Here is a 22,134-nt window from a genome sequence, read left to right on the forward strand (position 1 = left end):
AAAGTCCAAACAACCTCATTATTTTAACATGAAATGCAGACTCTCAGTCACTGTGTGTGTGTGTGTGTGTGTGTGTGTGTGTGTGTGTGTGTGTGTGTGTGTGTGTGTGTGTGTGTATCTTGTATCAGCAAGAGAAAGCTTCCCAACAAAATCTCAACCGATAGTTTATCCATTGATGGAAAAGATTTATTAAAAGAATCATTTTTAAAATATTCATAACATTGTGTTTTAATTTATAATATGTAAATGTACATTAATTAAGTCAGTAGCTCATAGGTCAAGGCCTTTCTCAATTTATGTAAATTGTCTTATGCTGTTAATCTAGTATTAAATATTTCCTTTTCCTTTCTTTTCTTCTTCTTTTTTGTCTTTACAGAGTACTCTTTTTTTTTTTACAACAAGAACCCTTGAAAGAATGCAGAATTATTCAAGATTTTATGATTAGTCCTAAGATTTCCCTCATTGACCTTAGTTTTGTTGTTATTGGTGTTGTTGTTTGGTTTTTTTGTTTGGTTTGTTTTGTTTTTGCCTGTGCTAGGGCTTGAACTCGGAGCCTGGGCACTGTCCTTGAGCCTCTCTGTGCTCAGGGGAAGCACTCTACCACTTGAGCCACAGCTCCACTTCTGGCATTTTCTGTTTATGTGGTCCTGAGGAATCAATCATACCCAGGGCTTCATGCATACCAAGCAAGCACTCTACCACTAAGCCACATTCCCAGCCCCTGACCTTAGTTTTTAAGAGTCTAATGTTAAAGTTTTGTTTTCTACATAGTTTTCATAGATAAAAGTCATTAACTTTTTATAGGTGAATTAATCATTTTATGAAGTATTTTATTAAATTTCTAAATCAGACCCAAAATATGTCTGACTCACAACAGAATTGATGTTGGAAATTATATAACTGGTAAGAGCAGAGATAAACATTCCAGCTGTTTTCAAAAGGAAATGCAGTTTTGATTAATTCAATGATTTGTTTTAGTGGCAGTCAGTTAAGAATTTTTTCTGTAGTTCAAATCAGTTCTTCAAGTAAATAAGGGACAAACCACAGAAAAGCTATTCTACATCTGAAAAATGTCATTATCAGAAAACAACCACATAGGAATGAAATTGCTTTTGTAAGTTCTGATGCCTATATGCCAACAATGGTTTGTTAGTGATGTCATGGATATTTCTTACTAGATCTGTTCTCACTTTAGATATTTACCTTGTTTTGTGAAGATTGTCATTTTTTAAGTTATATTTTTTGATACTAAAGTTTGCTTCTGTCAAACAACGTTGTTTCTTATCTAATTTCAGTAAATGTGTGTAAGATTGAAATTAATATTTTGAAGTTATTTTTATAAAGTCTTTCTTGCTTTTCCAGCTTATATAGAAAGAATAGGACCAGGTAACACATCCATTTCAAGGAACTATATGCTTCAAATATTTGAAAATGTTAGATAAAACATTCAAAAATTAAAATATATTTTAAAACTGTAAAAAAATATAACATGCATACTCCAATGTGTTATACCAAATTGTACCACTTTAGAAATCACAAAATATAAACTGCTGTTAGTTTATGTGTTTATGGACACTCGCTAAAACTTCCCTACTGTTTTTCATGTAGGCATTTGAGCTTCTCATAAATACTTACCATTCTCATTGATGAATTTAAATTAATATCATTATATTCTGCTCTTATAAAATGATTTTTTATAAATGGATATCTTTTCCTGTTTTATATAATGGAAGTGCCATTTAGATTGTGTTTGACAGTAGTGAATAGTGATAAAAAAATTAAAAATTTTAGATTTAAATTAAAATTTTTTAAAAATTAAAATTTAAGGATCCAATCCTATCTATTAATTTTGCAAATAAAGAAATTGATGATCAGTCTAAATGTATTGTTCAGTTATACAACAAGAAATCCGCAATATTTCTCACACTGAGTTTGCTATTCTTTCTGTGATTTCTCATATCAGCTTAATTCCTTGTTTATATTATGCCATTTATCCTTAAATAACACAGTTTGTATACAGGCATTCATTTATTTAACAGGCCATTGTCTATGTTCCAGGCACTCTTCTAGACACAGGGAATTGTAGCTCTTAAAGCTAGAAATTTTCCTAAAACAAAACAGAAAAATGTAGATTATATTTAATCTCATTCAATTTTAATTGACTACACACCTGAATTTTGCCATCTTATGTGTATTTGTGTGCTACTCTATGGTTTTTATGTTTGTTTTCTTTTGGAGGGCACACAAAAAGTTCTTTTCTATTTTGAAAAAATAGTTGAGAAAAACTAATGCAACGTAAATCATCTTATTTGTATGCCATGTACCTGACTGTGTATTTGGTAGTGACAAACAGAAAGATAAATAAAAACAAAGACTGCATGTACATTAAAACAGAATGTGAAAGTGTTGCAGCACTAGGATAAGTGAGGAAAGAACCGATAACTCCTAGCAGGAGAACAGAAGATGGCTTCAAGAATGTGTAGGTAATCTATGCCCTGGGAAAACACATGCATAACCAGATAATTGTGAACATTGAAGTCATTTCCAGTAAACTGTAGTGCAACTGGATACTGTAGTATCTTGGGGGGAGGGCTGAGGCATTTTTAGTCATCAGCAGCTGACTGAAAAATGGAAGCGAAGTAATACAATCTGAGGACTTCTTATTTTAAGCCCTAGGTATTTTTCATGCTTCTTCCTCATTCTTGTTCTTAAATATTTTTTCTATGTAGGGACTGTATTTTATACTTCCATATCTTATGGTGTCTAGCTGCGTTCTGAGCCTGACAAGGGGAAGTGTTTGCTTATTGACCAGTTGTGCTCATCATTTATTCAATAAATATTTCAACTGAAGCATGTGTACAGTTCTGTACTACATGGCACGAGAAGATTTGTTACAAGTCTGTTGTAAAAGAGATACCAAACGCAAAAAAAAATATAGCAAATATTTTTGTCTGTTATGATGACTATACTCATAAAACTTACATTCTTATCAAAGGAGACAGACAACTGTAGGATAAACTATGTGTGTATGTATGTGTGTGTGTGAGACAGAGAGAGACATGTTAGACTATGATAACTCCTGTGGAGAAAAATTGTAGGTTAAGTGATATAAATTATTGGAACTGGAAAAAGAAAATAAAGTTACTTAATTTCTCCTGCCTTAGAGTCTTCAACTTTAGAAAAATAAATACTGTACAGAGGAGTTACAGTTACATGAGCAAGGTAATGAGTACATTTCCTATTGAGCATTGTTACCTCCTCCTTTGTTTTTCCCCTACCACCCCTTCCCTCCCACCTCCACAACCACACACACTCCTCCACCTAAATTGTAAAGTTTGTTTTTCAACATAGAGTCTTATACCATTTTTATAAATATTAGATTAGTTAATATGTATGAAGTAGTCCATGTGGTTCCTAGAAGACAGCATAAGTGTTAATACTGTGTATACATTTAGCTAAAATAACATTAACACCATAGTCATTTTCTTTTCTTTACTTTTAGACCTCTTTTATTATTAAAGATATACTTTCCAGTAGTTTTAAAGTGCCTTATCTAATCTCCCTCACCTATATCTTGCTTCTTTTGACTTTTGCTTTCAATGCACTCACATCTAAAGTTCCTTCCTTACTGAAATGAATCATCATCTTTTATAGTATCTTTTCTAGATAACACTATTAGCTTCTCTAGATGTCCAGTCATCATTTTTTATTTTAGGGATCAGGCAGGCATCCATATCTTCCTGTGGAAAATATTTATTAATGCTCCGTCACTTATCACATCTCAAGGTTAAAAGGTCTGACAAAATGAGACATTTATGTTTGCTTATTAGCTAAAAATGAGTACAATAGTGGAAATGTTATTAACAGAAATATAAAGTCTTTGACATTAATCTTTTAGAACACAGATTATTTGCATGGACTGGGTGGCATTTTAACTCCCTTGTCAATCTGTGTTTGCCTATCTAACCTTTATGTGTCCCCAGATTCATCTTGCCACCATCATCATCATCTTTTTTTTCTTTTTTTTTGTCAGTCATGGGGCTTGAATTCTGGGCCTGAGCGCTGTCCCTCAGGTCTTCAGCTCAAGGCTAGCTCTCTACCACTTGAACCACAGTGCCACTTCCGGTTTTCTGGTAGTTTATTGGAGATAAGAGTCTCATGGACTTTCCTACCCAGGCTGGCTTTGAACCACAATCCTCAGATCTCAGCTTCCTGAGTAGCTAGGATTACAGGCATGAACTATGACACCTGGCTCACCACCATCTTTAAAAGCTAAATTAACTCTTTGTGCTCATTTAGCATCTCACACTTAACTCTGCCATAGCTGGTTCCATTCCATGTTAAACAGACTGCCCTATTCCCAAGCTTCAAATGTCCAGTCAGTAAGTTCCTTGAGATGGGGAAGGACATGGGATATATTTTCCTCATGACAAAGCAAAAACAAACAAAAAGCTAGGAAATCAAAGCTGGCAATCAAAGACTCCCAAGGTGAAGGAAGTACCTTGTGGAAAAACTATCATGTAGGATGTGATCTTTAGTTCCTCCCACTTAAAAACTTGATCCTGCCATTGCTGTCTATAGCAATGTGCCTCTGGGTCTGACATAGCCCATCTGTAATTGCAAAAGGAAAAAGATATATTTGTATATCAAATAACTTAGTTATATGTAGACTTATTTTCTATGACCAAAGGATTTATACCTGCCATCCAGATCAAAATCTAATTATATCAGAGTATGAAAAACATCAAACATCCAGAAAGTTGTCCAGTGACTATAGAAACGACAAAATAAGGTAAACAATTACAAGAATTGTTTTACCTAAACTGAAGAAGAGCCTAGTCACCCAGAAGAGTATAGCAACATCCTCTTGAAGTCCAGGAGAAAATAGGATAAAGAAGTAAAAGGTCTCAAGTCTACCTTTGAAAGACCTTCTGAAAGATTTTTCTTACTTGATAAAAGAAAACAACTTTTTTAATCCTGGGGGAAGGGAATCAGTAGCGTTTTTATATATCTTAATAATGAGTAGATTATACAATTTGCTTCCATAATTCTTTTATCCCAAGCTGAGTTCCTGAGATAATGGTAATGTGATATTGCTAATAATGTTGCTAAAGGATTGAAATCGAACGAGTGTTCTCTGTATTCTGTCCTCTAACTCAAGGGTTACCACAGTTTCAGGATCAATTCACTAGTATAAATAAGGTACCTGTGTGTTCATAGTTTTAGCTGCCTTACTGGTGTCACATACATACATAATTAATAATGCGTGAGAATCTATTGCGCATTCAACTTCCACTCTTTTAAAGAAACTCTGAAGTATAGATTAAAGATTAGTAAAAAAAAAATTAGTTGTACCTCTGATCAAGGACTACAGTGAGTTCTTCCACTCTTATCTCAAGCTTCTTTCTCTTCCAGAAATTGAAAACCCCAATGTCTACAGAGGCCAGACTGGTGGGAATGAAGCAGGCAGCCACTGCAGTGAATTGGAAAGCCAAGTCCTTTGTGGAGGAGCAGCCACTGCTCTGTTTCAGATAATTGTTTCAAAGCAAGAATGTTGGCCTAGTGTTGCCACATTATCGAGTTTCTCAGGTAAAGCCTGCTTTTTCATGTGATATCTGTTGACTTAAATATTGTCAATTAACCCTCCTACATTATTATTTTTAAACCATGTACAAGCCAAACACTTTTGTAAGTGGAATTGGCCATAATTCCTCCTGTTCATACCTCATATGATGCTTTTCTTTATTAGAGACTTTATTTTCTGAAGGATTTGCATTTGTTTTCATACATCCTCTAAAGTACTCTATGTCTCATTTTGTGGTATTAAAGTTCCCTACCTCTCTACTTCGAGGAGTTCACACATAAATTTTCATTGGTTGCTACATTTTCTCTGCCGTTCTCAACATTCCATTGAGCAATCAGTCAGTGGTGTGCTAAATAGAGTCTCCAAAAGATACATATGATTATCACTCAACATCTGGGGTATTATTGCTCCCTCATTTATTTTCTAATGTGTGAGCTCCATAAACACAATAAAAAGTCACTTATCTTGTGGTATACAGAACACTCTTCCTCTTGTTTCTGCAGAGACATTCTGAGATGTTTCATTCAGATGTTTTATTAGACCACAACTCTCCTCTAAGTTTAATTGTGTTTGCTGGAGATTGATTGGATTTAAGTGATCCTAGATATTTATATGATTTCAGACACAACGTCTTTGGTGGAGTTTCTCAGTAACTAAGTAGTCTCATTTTTGCTTTAATAGAACCAAGACTTACTGCCACTGTGGCTCAAGTGGTAGAGCGCTCCACCTTGAGCTGAAGAGCTCAGGGACAGTACCCAGGTCCAGAGTTCAAGCCCCAGGACTGACAATAAATAAATAAATAAAGAGAACCAAGACTTGCTCACAGTGGCTTAAAGACTTAAATGAAAATATAGAAGAAAATGAAAATGAAAATAAAAATATAGAAGACTAGAGGAAAACATAGGGGACAAATGGTCAGGAAAGGTTGTAGGATTTTTTGTTATTTTTTTTAATAAAACCTCAAAAGCATAGGAAAGAAAAGCAAAAATGGAAAGGTAGGATCACATTAGAATGAGAAGTTATTCTACAGCAAAGGAAACAGTCAACAGAGTTAGAGGCAGCTACAGAATGAGAGAAAATACTTGCAAACTCAACATCAGTTAGGGGTTAATATAAAGTAAAAAAGCTCACAACTCAAAAGGAAATAAAATAACCTATCTTAAAAATGATCAAAATCTTCAAAAGACTTTTTCAGAAAAAACACACATACACATATATACCTATGTATATGTATATATGTATAGGTATAATCACATATACATATATACACACATGTGTATATATTATGATTAGTGATCAGCCACTAATCAAGAAGATATAATTCAAAACCACAGTGAACTATTGCTTTACCCTAATAAAAGTGTCTGTTATCATGAAGAGAAAATTTAATAAGTGCTGGTATAGATGTACAGAAAACAGAACCTTGAACACTTGCTGGGAATGTAAACTAGTATAGCTATTAAAAACTAGAATAAAATTGCCATATGTCCAGAAATCCCACTTCTAGGTATATATCATAAGGAAATGAATAATATATTGAAGAAACATTTGCACTTCCATACATTTTGGAACACTATTCACAGCGCTAAGAAATGACATCAACCTAAGTATCAACATATAGAATACAGATAATGTGTTATACAGTAGCTCACCTTATTCACCATTTTATTACATGCAGTTTTGACCAAGCTTGGTCAGTAACGAAATAAAAATAAAAAATTCATGTTAAGTGAAGTAAATCAGCCCCAGAGAAACAAAGGATCCGTGTTTTATCTTATTTGTGGAAGGTAGATTTAGCTTATGAACTTATTTTAAAAACAGTGGGTAGGGCAAGGAATGTGCCTTAGTGGTAGAGTGCTTGCCTAGCATGCATGAGGCCCTGAGCTCAATTCCTTGGTACCACATAAACATAAAAAAATACTGGATGGTATATAGTAGATTCAAGGAACACAAATAAGGTAATTCCTTAGAAAGGCAAGGTCAAAGTTAAGCAAAACAAAATACCACGAAGTAGGTACTCTAAAAGGGTAGGGTTGGGTCAAGGGAAAAAAGATGGACAAATGAAGAGAAAAGTGGGAGAATGCACTCAAAAATCCAATGTTAATTCTACAAAATTAAAAGCCATGGGTTCAATTCCTCCGTACCACATAAACAGAAAGAGCCGGAAGAGGCACTGTGGCTTAAGTGGTAGATTGCTAGCCTTCAGTGAAAGAAGCTCAGGGACAGTGCTTAGGCCCTGAGGATGGGCAGAGACAGAGACAGCCAGAGAAAGAGAAAGAAGAGAAACCCTAATTTTCAAGATTTCTAGGTAACAGATTAATTTGTCTTTATTTGGTACTGATTACTCCAAATGGTTACTTTCATTCATTGCTAAATTAATTCCAGAGTGGTAAACATTTTTGTAGAAAATAGTATGCTATGCATATTAGTTATTTTGGAATATTGCAAATATAAGCATAAAATTCACAATTATCTTAGTGCAATTTAGGGAGAAAAGCAATATTGATTTACTTCATTTTTCCACATTGATTTGACCTGCATACATTAAGCTGCATCTTACATAGCCTAAATACTAGTAATATAAAGACAAAAGATGAAAAGCACCCCCTTAAACTTGCTTACTTTACTTTTAATAGTTTATGCAAATACAGGCAAGCATTTTTAATCAATATTCCCCAAAAGAGAAATTTCATGCCATGGGAAAACAAAGATAACAAACTGTGCTGAAATACTTGGAATTATTTCAATTAAACATATAAGTTTTACATTGGAATTATAGTGAGCTTATTATTTTATTGACATTCTAGGAAAACCTATTACTTTTTTGGGGGGCCAGTTGTGGGGCTTGAACTCTCGGCCTGGGCACTGTCCCTCAGCTCTTCATCACAATGCTAGCACTCTACCACTTGAGCCACCGCATCACTTCCAGTTTTCTGGTGGTTAATTGGACATAAGAGTCTCACAGACTTCCCTTGCCCAGGCTGGCTTTGAACTGGGATCCTCAGATCTTAGCCTCCTGAGTAGCTAAGGTTACAGGCATGAGCCCAGCAAACCTATTATTTTTTAAAATAATTCTCTAAATTGTTTTTGAGCTATATATTTGAGACTGGACATTGACTATTGACTTTCTCACTTTTAAGAAAGAAGACATTTTTTGGGCTGGGAAGGTGACTCAGTGGTAGAGCACTTGCCTTGCATGCCTAAGGCCCTGGGTTCGATTCCTCAGCACCACATAAGCAAAAAAAAAAAAAAGCCAGAAGTGGCGCTGTGGCTCAAGTGGTAGAGCGCTAGCCTTGAGCTGAAGAGCTGAGGGACAGTGCCCAGGCCCAGAGTTCAGGCCCCACGACCGGACCCCCAAAAAAAAAAAAAAAGGAAGAAGACATTTTTTTAACCTATAAACAAAGACTCTCCTTTCACATCCTTCTGTTTTTAAAGTTACAGAGGGAAATTTTAATTTGAAATTCTGTGTCTCAACTGTTTTTGTTTTTTTATAGTCACATAGAAGGGAAAGGGAAATGGGAAAGCTCGACCATGTTTTGTAACTCATGTGAAAGAAAAGAACTAAATACTAGAGTGGGAAGATGAGAGAAAAAGTGGCATTTAAAATAAAACTAATAGGGACTAGTTTAATAAAGTAAAAGAAGCTAGGCATTCCAAGTAGAAAAGTAAGAGTGACACCAGAGGTATTTTAGAAACAATCAACGGAATAGCCTTAATTTTTCGTAATAATATTTAGATCATCTACATTGATAGTTTGCAACGCTCTATATCATTTTCTGTAGTTGGCCAAACCAAGAGAAATAATAACAGTACTAAGCACCAAGTTTATAATCATTTCCAATAAAAAGCTCCCCTAGTTCTTTTAAGGGTTTGGAGATTACTCATTAGCTGTTATATAAATATAACATTTAAGTTTTTAGAAAAATATTCTTCCTATAGAAGTATAACACTTTTTCTGTAAAGAAATTTGAAAATACAAGAAAGCAATCAAAAAAATATCTTCCTACTTACCAAAGTACATAGAGATGTAACTGGGAGGATAGTGCTATTCTATTCCTATATTGAATAAATAGTGGGGGGGGGCGGGGGGCAGTTGTCTTTATACAAGATTCCTACAGAACAACATCCAGGCTCCAGATACAGCTGCCAAGGAGATCTTGTTATGCTGGTGGGACTGGCCATCACATGGCAGGGGTTCTAGCTTTCCAACCTTCTGTTCTGAGATGGGAGTGCTTTGAAGGATCTCATCTTTGGCTCTACAATGTTCCTGTGGCAAGGGCTTCTTAGGGCCAGTCTTAACCACTTGGTCCCAGGACAGCATGATCTTTACTGTGATGTCCAGCCAGAACTCCCTGTCTGAGTGGTACATAAAAATATGAAATGCTTCAGAGATTTGCATGTCATCCTTGTCCAGGGCCCATCCTAAGCTTCTCCATATCATTTCAATTTTCATATATATGCTGCCAAAATGAGAATAAATAGTAGCATTTCTAAAAGCCAAGCTTATCATTATTATGTTAAGAATATTTTTTCACCTAACAATGTCATGGTTCTTCCTAGGTGCTATTAAATATTCTATAATGTGATTTGAACAGTTATTGATAACCAGCCATTTGGAACTATAGCTAGACAATTAAATATTACCTTATTTTTTTCTAGAACAATACTATTGTAGAAATTGTTGCATAATCTCTATTTTAATGAGGAAAAAGTTTTAAATTTTTCTGGGTTCACAAGATGATAAAGGGTAGGGCAAAATCCAGACAGTCCAACTCTAGAGCTTACACTCAACCAGTAATACTACATAGCTTCCCAGTACTGTAATTAGACTTCATTTTTATTTCCAATACAGTCTTGGGCTGTCATAATAATTTTGATTCGGTGTGTGGCATCTTAGCCTGGACTCATCTGCCTGCTCATCCCAATTCTCCATTGTGCTTGCTTTCATTGGATAGCTGGACTTCCCTTTGTTCAAAGGAGCTTTTTGGGTATGAATGGCAATGACATTTCAGTAAATAAGGTTGGAACACGCAAGGGCTCTTGAGATTTAGGATCAAAACTTGAGTTGTATAACATCTATTATATTCCATTGGCCAAAATGGATTACAAATCCAGCTAAAATTCAAAATGAGAATCATAAATCCCGCCTCCTAATGAAAAGAACTGCAAGATTTTTGAGGCCATTTTTAACATTTAGTTCTCTGAAGGCTTCTATGTTATTAGATATTTATCTTTGTGAGCATAGATGGTGCACAAGCCTTTATCTTGAGTCTGAGGTCTGGCCTCACTCTTGGGAGCCTGTATGTTCAGAGTTTGAGAAAATATAGACTTCATGCGAATATATCCTCAATCATACATTGTGAACTTCTGCACTTTTTTACTGGACTGAAAGGGCAAGAACATGTGGAACTAGAGAACTTCAGTTACCAAAGGAGAAAGGATGTGCTTATTAAAGGTATGTTTTGGAAGAGGTTACTACCTAGTGATGATACACATTAAGTGAAAATAAAAGCCAGAGTAAAAATGGGCAAGATAAGTATGCTCATAATAAAAATGGATGACTTGAATAAATAGGTGGAGGATGAAACAGATATGGGAAGATTGAATAGGGAAATGGCTAGATAGAATGAAAGAGATACATGAATATCTGATATAAGAAGAAAAGATAATTAAAGGGAACATGTCATTTTACAGTTAATCTAACAAGCATAACTTAACAATAGCAGAAAGGTATTAGAGAATATGAGGTATTCACTCTTAGTGTAAAACTGAAAGGACTTTTTGTTTATCTTCAAAACTTTAATAAACAAAGTTTATAATTGCATTATGTAAGTTTTTTGCAGTTTATAATATTCATGCTTTAAGCTCCATTTTCATCATGATAAATAATCACTAGATGGCAATTCTATTCCTGTGTGTATCTGTGTCCACTGAACACAAGATCAATATGCATTTTAATAGAATATACTCATAATATTACCCCCAATTGTCCTACTGTTAAACAAGTACATTTGACTTGATTCAGATCTTATGACTGATTTTCAGAAAATTTATGAAGCATAGCTATTTATTAATTTTGTTATAATTTTGATATTTAGTCTTCATGATGTTTGAGATATAATTTTAAAATATATAAAGTAGTGAGTTTTTTCATTGGTTGACAAGATTGTCAGTAAAACAGATTAAGAAAAAGGTCTATTTATTAATTAGCAATCTGTTGAAATATGTTTAATTTTTGTGTTTTTGCATTTATTTTAGTGATTCCTTTATTAATTTATTTTATATAACCACTTAATAAGTAAAGCTGATAGTTTAGCTGAAACTTAAAATTAGCATAGGATATTTCATAGAAGCCCTATCATAATTTTTCTATAGTATACAATTTCTGAAAATGAATAAGCACTTAGTATATTCCAGGATTATACTAGAATTGAGAATATATACAGAAAAGGTCCCTGTTCTGAGAGGATCTACATTCCTATGGGGAAAGGTAGTCAATAAATAAACCAGTAAGTAATAATAGAAATAACCAGAAAATAGGAAGTATTAGTGAATTAACAAGTGTGAGAAGGTACCTTAGATTTACATGATAGTTTTCTTGAGACATTAAATTAACTTTTAATGGCAATGAGAAGGCACTGCAAAAAAGAAAATCAAGTCATTAAAATTCAATTCACCAAAAGCCAATTTTCAGAAACTAGTTAGTATATTGAAAAGCATCAGGGAAGATAAAAATATTGGTAGAATTGTGAGACATAACTCTCTCAGAAAACGTGCAAAAACATACACACTTTTTGACTATTATTGTGACTGTTACAGAACTGTTTATGAAGTAAACACAAATTAAGTCCAAAGCATAAGGTCTACCCTAAGACCCGAGAAGTAGTGAGGTAGAGGTAGCTTTCATGTCATAATATCTTTTATACTCTAACCTGTTTTTGTTGGGCTTTAATGAAACTAAATGAACAAGCAGGTCTCAGGGGAGAAGGGAAGATGTTGTGGAATATGTGGAATATGGTTTTAAGGCAGAGTAATTTTAAAATTTTGAATTTGGAAAACAGAAGAAATTGTTCAGTTTTTATTATAAAAACTATAAAAATAAAACCTAACTGCTACTTTGATGATTAGCCTATTTAAGAGAAGTTAGCTATCAGGATCTTAGAAGCAAATAGAACAAACTTTAATGTTAAGCTAAAGAGAGCCTGGGTTTCAAAAGTTAGAGAAAAAACATGGCCTATATTGCATTCCCAAAATTAGCCTCTGGAACTTTAAGGAATGGAAAATATATCTGGAGCCCTAAAATCCCAAATTCTCTTTTTGAAAATAATTCTGAGTGAATGAAGACAGGCATAGATTTGTGTACAGGGCTTCCTCTCAAATTTATTTGTAATTATGAAAGCTTGTCATAAAACTTAATTCCCATAAAATAAATAAAAATAAATAAGTTTAAATGTCTATCAAATAGCCGGGCACTGGTGGCTCATGCCTGTAATCCTAGCTACTCAGGAGGCTGAGATCTGAGGATCCAGGTTCAAAGCCAGCCCAGGAAGGAAAGTCCCTGAGACTCTTATCTCCAATTAACTACTAGAAAACCAGAAGTGGCTCTGTGGCTCAAGTGGTAGAGTGCTCTCCTTGAGCTGAAGAGCTCAGGAACAGTGCTCAGGGCCAGAGTTCAAGCCCCACAACTGACAAAAAAAAAAAAAAAATCTATCAAATAACTCATCCAACATTAAAAAGTCATGTTTTGGGAACATATCTAATGTCACTAGAAACAGCCCCAAAACAAAAAGTTATAAATAGTTGTCAAATATTTTATGGATCACTATCAAATATTGACAAAGAAAAAATACACATTTTATGTATATAAGATATTAGGAATCAGTATGACTCATTTGAAGAGCAATTTCACATGCCTGTACTGTTAAAAATGTGCAACCTCTACAACCCAAAATCAATATCCTCAATATGCCAATACATAAAAAGTGGTAGAGGAATATATTAGAATACCATTCAGATGTTTAAAATTAATGGAATGGCCTATTTATCTGCAAGAGACATATCTATGTATTTATATAGATATGTTGATATAGTTACATCTCAACAGAAACATCCTTTAAGGAACTGCTGACTCTTTGAAAAGTAACTTGCAAACGGTCATGCTTTCCCTCATATGTGGAAGCTAGAACTAAAAGATATACATATACATCTCCATAATATGTGTGTACCTTATACACACACCTACGTAAACATATTTGTAATTGATTTGTAGGACCGTTTCAAGAGATTAGGTGTATCAGGAAGAAGAAAAGAGAATAATAGTGGGAAAATAATATCCGGCTACATTAGCTCTACAAATGAAGATGGTATATGAAAACTCACTGAAAGCCACTGAGTAATAGGGTGGGAGGGAATGGGAAAGAGAAATAAAGGGGTTAATCCGCTCAGTATACAATATTAAAATACAATGTACAATACATGTGTGGGTCTTCTGAAAAATTAGCATCGACTTTTTTAAATGAGTGCTAGGAATAACAGGTCATGTTAAGGGGAAGGTTTAAGTAAGAGAGGAAAGGATGAACAGAGAAGGTGAAAAAAGGTGAATAAGTTTGAAGTAGTTTATGTATGTGTATGAAAATAAAGCAATGAAACCTGTCAAAATTGTTTTAAGATAGGACGGAGGATAAGAAAGAATGATGGAGGGTGAGTTTGATCAGTGTACATTACAAGCATGCATAGGAATGTTACAATGAAACTCCCTTTGTACAACTAATATATATATGCTAGTAAAAAATGTTTTTGGAAGAGTGGAAAAAGTAAGTTGTAGAATTACATAAATTTTTTAAACACATAACCATTCAATATAAAACTAAAATAAAAACATAGCCTGGAAGAATACCAGAATCCTGATGATAGTTACATCTCGCGCAGAAGGGAGGGGAATGGCTCTGAAAAGAAAATGTTTCTCAGTCTTATAAAAGTATTTAATTTAGAGCCAGGCACTAGTGGCTCATACCTGTAATCTTAGCTACTCAGGAGGCTGAGATCTGAGGATCAGGTTTGAAGCCAGCCCAGGCAGTGAAGTCTGTGAGACTCTTATTTCCACTAAACTACTCAAAAGAGCCAGACGTGAGTGGCACTGTGGCTAAAGTGGTTAGATCATTAGCACTGAGCACAAAGAGGCTCAGGGACAGTGCCCCAGGCCCTGAGTTCAAGCTCCAGGACCAGCAAAAAGAAAAACCTGAGAGACTGGGAAGGTGGCTCAGTGGTACAGTAATTGCCTTGCATGCCCTGGGTTCGATTCCTCAGCACCACATAAGCAGAAAAAGCCAGAAATGGCACTGTGGCTCAAGTGGTAGAGCACTAACCTTGAGCTGAAGAGCTAAGAGTTCAGGCCCCACAACAGACAGAAGAAAAAAAAAGCAAGCCTGTAGATGCTTGCATTTTAAGTTTACAGTGGTGATACATCATTGTTGATTATCATTAAAGTCAGTTTATGTATGCTGTAAAATTTCTAAAACCAAATGACTAAATTATGTCAACATTTGCAGTAGTTGTTATTCTGCATTCACGTTACAGTTTAGGGTTGTTTTTTAAGTTGTAAAGGTGAGTTTGTAAAGGGTTACAGTTACATAAGTAGGATAATGAGTAGTACATTTCTTTGTGAACAGTGTTACCCACTACCTCATTTTCTTCTTCCCTCCACACCTTCCCCCTCCCTCCAAGTAGTAAAGTTTATTTCAAACATAGTGTCTAGTATCACTGTTGCATTGGTTCAACCTTTGTCCCACTATTTCTATGATTCTCCTTCCCTTCCACTAATTTGATGAACTTATATATAAGGGTACAGAAATCAAAACAAGGCATAAACCAAAGAGGGGGAAAAAAGAAATAAAGAGAGAAATAACTGCAAACAGCGCACATTTCTTAGTGTTCATTTGATAAGCTTCATTTTATATAGTCAAAACCTACTATTGAGCTATTGCGATCTTCTGCTAAGAATATCATAGACATATTCTAGTTATTACAAATGAGAGAAACCATGCAGCCTATGTTTTTTTGGATCTGGCTTGCTGCACTTATTATAATTTTTCCAAGTCTGTCCATTTCCTTACAAATGGGACAATGTCATTCTTTCTGAAGGAAGCATAAAATTCCATTGTATATATACCACATTTTATTGATCCATTCATTTACTGAAGGGTATCTGTGTTGGTTCCATATCTTAACTATGGTAAATAATGCTGCAGTAAACATGGTTGTACTGGTAGCTTTAGTTTGGTCTTGTTGTGGTCATTTGGTAAATGCCCAGGAGTGGGACTGCTGGGTCATAGGGAAGCTATATGTTTAGTCTTTTGAGGAACCTCTATTCTGCCTTCCAGAGTAGTTGAAACCATTTACAATCCCACCAACAATGTAGTAGTATTCCTTTTGGGCCACATCTCCACTAGCATCTGTTGTTACTAATTTTCTTCATAATGGCCATTCTAACTGGGGTGAGGTGGAATCTCATAGACACATGAAGAAATGTTCAGTTTTAATTTTTCATCTTGAACTTATACACAGAGGGCTCTCTAGGCAAAACATTACAGTATACTGTGGATACAGAAGTACCTTATTCTTCTAGTAAAATACTTTAATCTAAATGGCTTTTATGTAACAGAAAATTACTTCTACAATTCTAGACACTGAGAAATCCAAAATTAAGACATTAGCAAATCTCATGTCTAGTGAGAGCTCATTTTGTGGTTCAAGATATCTTTTTTTCACTGTAAACTCATATTGTAGAAGTGGTCTCTTCAGGATCTTTTATAAGGGCACTAATCCCGTTGATGAGGGTTCTACCCCATCCCCAAATTAAGTACCTCCCAGAAAAGGCACTTTGGGGTTAGAATTTTAACCTGTGAATTTTAAGAAGACATAAACATTCACACTATACCAGTTATCATCTATGTACCTCTAGCCCAGTGCCTAGTATATAGGAACTTCTCTATAAGTGTTGAACAAAATGTGAATAAGCATGAACAATGGAACCATGGTCAGAGGTACAATAAGAGGAATACAGAAATGATGTTAAGCTTGTAACTAGTGGGCCTGGTGATACAGATCACCACCTTGACACCTCATTGGGACTGTTAACTACTTGGTACCTCTCTTTATATCCTAAATTGTCCCACAATAAATATCTGCTACTTTTTGTATTGCCTGACAATGTCATACTCATAAACACAGTGTTCCAGGTTTTCAACTGTACAATACTTGCTTTATTACAGAACCATTAACATGTCTCAGACTCAAGCTACAAATAAGCCTGAATACATGATGGTCTTTACTGTGAGGCAATATGTATCTTTCCAAGTGAAGAGATTGGAAAAAAGAGAAAAAAATATCATGTACAACTTAAATATGTAGTCATTTAGGAAAGCACATTAAATAGCTATGTTTCTGTTCATCCTATTTAATTTTGTGAAGATATATGTTCATATTTGAAGATACACTAATTTAACATTTAAGTTTTATGAATTTAAGACTTCATAGGAATCTTAAGTCATTTAAGACAGTTTCTAGAGCCTGCCCAATTGCTTTCTTTTCAGTTGTTTACAGTATAGCAATTTTTGAATCTATGAATGATCTTATCATTAAAATTTTGTATCACAATCCACAAGTACCACTCATCTAACACCAGGTATTTTTTATTCATTTTTTAGTGCAGTTTTGTGTGCTATACACTAAGTATTAAATTGGTAGTTGAATGACTTGTTTACAACATAACACTACCGTAACTACATTTTCCATAGTATTAAGTGCTACATCTTTTTTTCATATACTTACTTTTTTATTTAATATCTCCATTAAGGTGACTTCTTTTTTGGGGGGGGGCGGGGCGGTTCCGGTCGTGAGGTCTGAACTCTGGGTCTGGGCGGTGTCCCTCAGCTCTTCAGCTCAAGGCTAGTGCTCTACCACTTGAGCCACAGCACCACTTCGGACTTTTTTCTTTTTGCTTATGTGGTGCTGAGGAATCGAACCCAGGACCTTAGGCATGCAAGACAAGCGCTCTACCACTGAGCCACCTTTCCAGCCCCTAAGGTGACTTCTGTAAATATTTCACAGTGGCATTGATAACTCTTGTCTCAAATGGTATGTCTTCTCCATGAATGAAAAGATAAGAGAAAAGTTTATAACAGAAGGGATTTTGTAAAATATTGATTGTAGAACACCTCTCATTCATATAGTTACTAGTATTGAAGGAAAAATCTTCTTGTATATTTGTGTATATAATACAATGTTTAATATAAATATATAATGGAAAACCTTTTACTTTAAAAAAAAAAAAGCCCTATCTTCTTTAGGCCAATATGAATAGGACCAAACGTTGAATCAAGCCAGGCACCAGTGACTTAGCCCTGTAATACTCACTAACCAGAAGGCTGAATGGAGGTTGAAACCAACCAAGGCAGAAAAAGTCTGTGATACTTCATCTGCAATTAATCAACAAAAAGCTGGGTTGGGTGGCACAGCTCAGGTAGTGAAGTGCCAGACACTAGTAAAAACATGCAATGCTGACTTCAAGCCCCAGTATCATCAACACATACACAAAAGAACACTGAATCATAGCTGTATATAGTCTTCAAGAATAATTAGAAGGTGATTGAATTAACGTTTTCTGGATGATATGTCATAAGAGGTGATAGGCACATTTTTAAAGTTATAGAGATGCTCTGTGTGTTTATATTTGACTGCGTATGTGTGTGTGTGTGTGTGTGTGTGTGTGTGTGTGTGTGTGTGTGTGTGTGTGTGTGTGTATGACATGTCATAAGAGGTGATAGGCACATTTTTATTTCAAGCTATAGAGATACTGTGTGTGTTTATATTTGACTGTGTATATGTGTGTGTCTATGAAATGCCATAATTTGTAGCCTATCCCTAGGAATTAGATGTGTGTGTTGAAGACCAAGTTAAATGGTTTAACTGTAGTAAAGATATTCATTAGAAGAAAGCAAGTTCATGTTGACATGTGGTTTTGGTGGCAAAAGATATATCTAAGTGATTGAGTACACATACGTATTTTATCTCTACAGTGTCTCAAATTTCTACATTAAATATATGGTTTTTACATATTTACATATGTTTCAGGCATTATTGGAACTTTGAAGTCATGAAAACATCAGCTCAATCAACCTGCAACACCTTGGATTCAGTTTGGAAGATAAATAGAAAGTTTAAAGAAATTGGCCTATGAAGGCGGTAGTACCTGGAAACATTAACTGACTCACACTGTAAAAATGAGACCAGGTTTGAAACAGTAGAGGTTATTTTAGTCCAGCGTCAAGGTTCAAGACAAAATTTTTTACAACTAAAAACTTTACGCTCCTCCCTCCCCCACTCCAGACAGGTACCAGAATCAGTAAAGTATGATTTTCCTTAGTTGGAGGCACTCACTTTTACTCCAGTAGATCATGGCTAGGAATTAAACATTGGTAATTTAATGTAGATTATAATGGGAAACTGATCATTTCACAATGGCAGATTTCAAGGACTTAGTTCCAAACTGAGCCGAAGTTTCCCAATGCATTTTGTACAGGCTGGGAAAAACTGTGCTGCATTGGCCCACTTTTGAAGGCCATCATGCTCTATAACATAAGGATATCATCTTAGTGCTGATATCTTTGGAGAGTCTCAAGCAGACACAGAAAATGAATGGAGGCAAAGAGTGTGACGGAGGGGACAAGGAAGGAGGTCTTCCAGCTATACAAGTTCCTGTGGGTTGGCAGCGTCGTGTGGATCAAAATGGAGTGCTTTATGTCAGGTGAGCCCTTATTTATTACTTGAGTCAGAGCCTTGGTTGCAGTCCCAAGATCAAGGAGGTAGAATCTGTTCTTTTTTTGAGGGAACAAAATATTGTGACTGACACGCATCTCACATGAATTTGAATAAATTACCTCTGTGCTAGAGGTACATAAGGTTCTTTATTCTGTAATGTTTTGCAATGTAAATCATGTAAGATCACAAGGAGGGAGTTTTTTTTTTTTTTTACATTATTTGTGTTTATATAAGGTGTCATTTTGCTTCCCTATACTAAGGAAAAATATGATTACTTCTTAAAAAAACAAGTATTTTTACCACATTTACAAGAGAATGTAAAACACTGAAACAGACCTAATATCATGGATAGTATCACTTTGTCCTTAGAGTTCTTTATATCTACTACAGTATGTTATAATACTAATGTGTTTTTCTTTATAGGCATTCTTAATTATCCCACTTAAATGCTTGATATTAACTAAAAATAACTTCCTGGTTTTTTGTGGGTTTTAGCTTATTTTTTGCATCTGTTGGCAAAAACAAAAAAGAAAATCATGATGAAATTAGCTCTTCATTCTTACAAGTAAAATCACAAATGCAAATGCTTCCTCTTAAAATTTGATAGTGTATATCTCTTTAAAACAAGTTGGATGAAATAAACTGTTAACAAGATAGTGTCTTGTTAAGTAATTGGCATGGCAGTTCATTACTTTGTAGTTGTTTCAATAAATATATGAAAGGCCATGATATGTTTAGTTTTAAGGTATGATTTTTTAAAAACTATTAAGAGTAGACCAAAACTTTTTAGAGATACTAAATTACCCCATAAAACTGATGCTATCACCTTCAGTGTGGCTATTTACACCCCAGCTTCAGTAGGATTCTCAATCTGCAAAGATAATATTTGTATGAATGAGATTTTCTGTTTATATAAGTAAGTCTAAAGGATTTCAAGCCATAATAATTCAGAAATTTGGTTCAAATTTGAGTTTGTTATATGTAAGATATTTCCGGAAGCAAATTTAATTACTAGTGGAAATTCTTTTGCGATATTTCTTCCTTCTGAAATAGTAAGGATGTGCTCTGTGTTAACAGGGTAAAGGGATAAGAAAGCAGGAAATATAGGGACATCATCCCATTGTAAATAAAATGGAGGAGGACATGGGGAATAATCTTTTCAAAGTATGCCTATTGTCAGTGTGGTTAATCAACTGCCAAAGATATTGTCTTATACATACAATACTGAAAGATACCACTGGTTTATATTTATGTTTATATTTATGTTGTTCAAGTTTGTAAAGATAAAACATATATTCAGCTTGGAGCAAATAACTTTAAGTCTTGAGAGGTTTTTTAACTTCATCTTTGTTCTGATGAAAAATAAATCAACTTTTTACATTGCTGTGAGCAAAAACCACAAACTAAGCTAAAATCCAAGTCTGTCAGTTTTGTTCATCATGTTTTTCCAAGTCTGAAAATGCTTCATCACCCAGTAGTATGTATTCTCCAAATTTACTTTGGAAACTAACTTTGCTAGATAAGATAAAATGGTTTTGAATTAAATTGAGCCAGCATTGGTCTGGTTTGTTTGTATATAGCCAATGAAATTACTGCTTGAACATGTGTGGGAAGCTAGCCCACCTTCTGTAATTCCCTTCTCAGTTTGCTTGTAACTTTTACGTTAGTCTCCAGCTGCTCTTGCCTTAGGATGGCATTGAGGCTAACATTAAATTCCACCTGTTTGCAGTCTCCTGTACTTTAAACCTTATCCTTTATACTTTAAACTTACAACTATTTTGCCTTAATACTTATTCCCAAAAGTTAATTAAGGAGCTCCAACTGAAGGAAAAACTTCAGCTGACTGAAAGGAAGTATTTTGAAGTGATTGGAGTATTCTGATAGATTTAAGAATTTTTATCTCAGGTCTAATACTACAATTCATTCCCTTAGGATTCAGTTCATACAGTTCTTTTAAGAAAAATGTTAAGCAGTTTCTTTTCTTCAAATTCATTAATTCTTCATGTGAAAAAAAATCACTAACATGCATTTTTTAATCTTTATCTTGTTTAATTAAGCAGACCTCCAAAAATATCTTGTTTCTCTCCCCTGTTGTTGTAGAACTATGTCGTAGAATTATTTTTCTTTGCACATCATCTAAAAATATCCTTAAATCATTTGACCAAATCAAGGATCTTCTTTTAGATTTTTCTTGGTGCCTAATCACTCATGTAGCTGTCCATAAACAAAATATGAATTGCCTTCATATGCACAAAGTTACTACCCCAACTAGGCACCAGTGGCTCACACCTGTAATCCAAGCTGCTTAGGAGGCTGAGATCTGAGAATCACTCTTCGAAGCCAGCCCAGGCAGAAAAGTCTATGAGACTCTTATCTCCAATAAACTACCAAAAAGCTGGAAATGGCTCAAGTGGCAGAGAGCTGGCCTTGAACAAAAGAAACTCAGGTTAAGTGCCCACAACCCTGAGTTCAAACCCCAGGACCAGCACAAAAATAAATAAATAAACATGAAATAGAGAATATTAATTCTGGGTGAATTTGATCAAAGGCTTAAGGTTGTACCAAATATTCATAAATAAAAGGTGTCTTCAAATGAAGATTACATAATAGGTCCGATGCCCTGTATGCCTATGATTTTAAGTTGTAAAATTACCTGTTAAGTTCTAAAATGCTAATTGCCCACTTTAAGCTAATCCCTATTATCAATTTAAAAAATCTAACACTTGATTTTC

General features: G+C 34.7%; 1 protein-coding gene and 1 non-coding gene across 4 annotated transcripts in view; one reads left to right on the top strand and one right to left on the bottom strand.

The window, feature by feature from the left end:
- Mbd5 (methyl-CpG binding domain protein 5) overlaps positions 1-22,134 on the top strand; it is a 141,338-nt gene that overhangs the window by 57,522 nt on the left and 61,682 nt on the right. For all 3 annotated transcript variants that reach the window (XM_042683560.1, XM_042683562.1, XM_042683561.1), the window contains exons 2-3: positions 5,416-5,589; positions 18,716-19,388. In XM_042683560.1, the coding sequence (XP_042539494.1) occupies positions 19,276-19,388 (113 nt within the window). In that variant the 5' untranslated portion in view covers positions 5,416-5,589; positions 18,716-19,275. The remainder of the gene's footprint in view (positions 1-5,415; positions 5,590-18,715; positions 19,389-22,134) is intronic.
- On the bottom strand, positions 9,954-10,060 carry LOC122110875. Its single transcript, XR_006147938.1, has one exon. It is a non-coding gene; the product is annotated as a U6 spliceosomal RNA (small nuclear RNA).

This window comes from Dipodomys spectabilis, unplaced genomic scaffold, assembly GCF_019054845.1.
Source record: "Dipodomys spectabilis isolate Male_0828 unplaced genomic scaffold, ASM1905484v1 ptg000081l, whole genome shotgun sequence".
NCBI lineage: Eukaryota > Metazoa > Chordata > Mammalia > Rodentia > Heteromyidae > Dipodomys > Dipodomys spectabilis.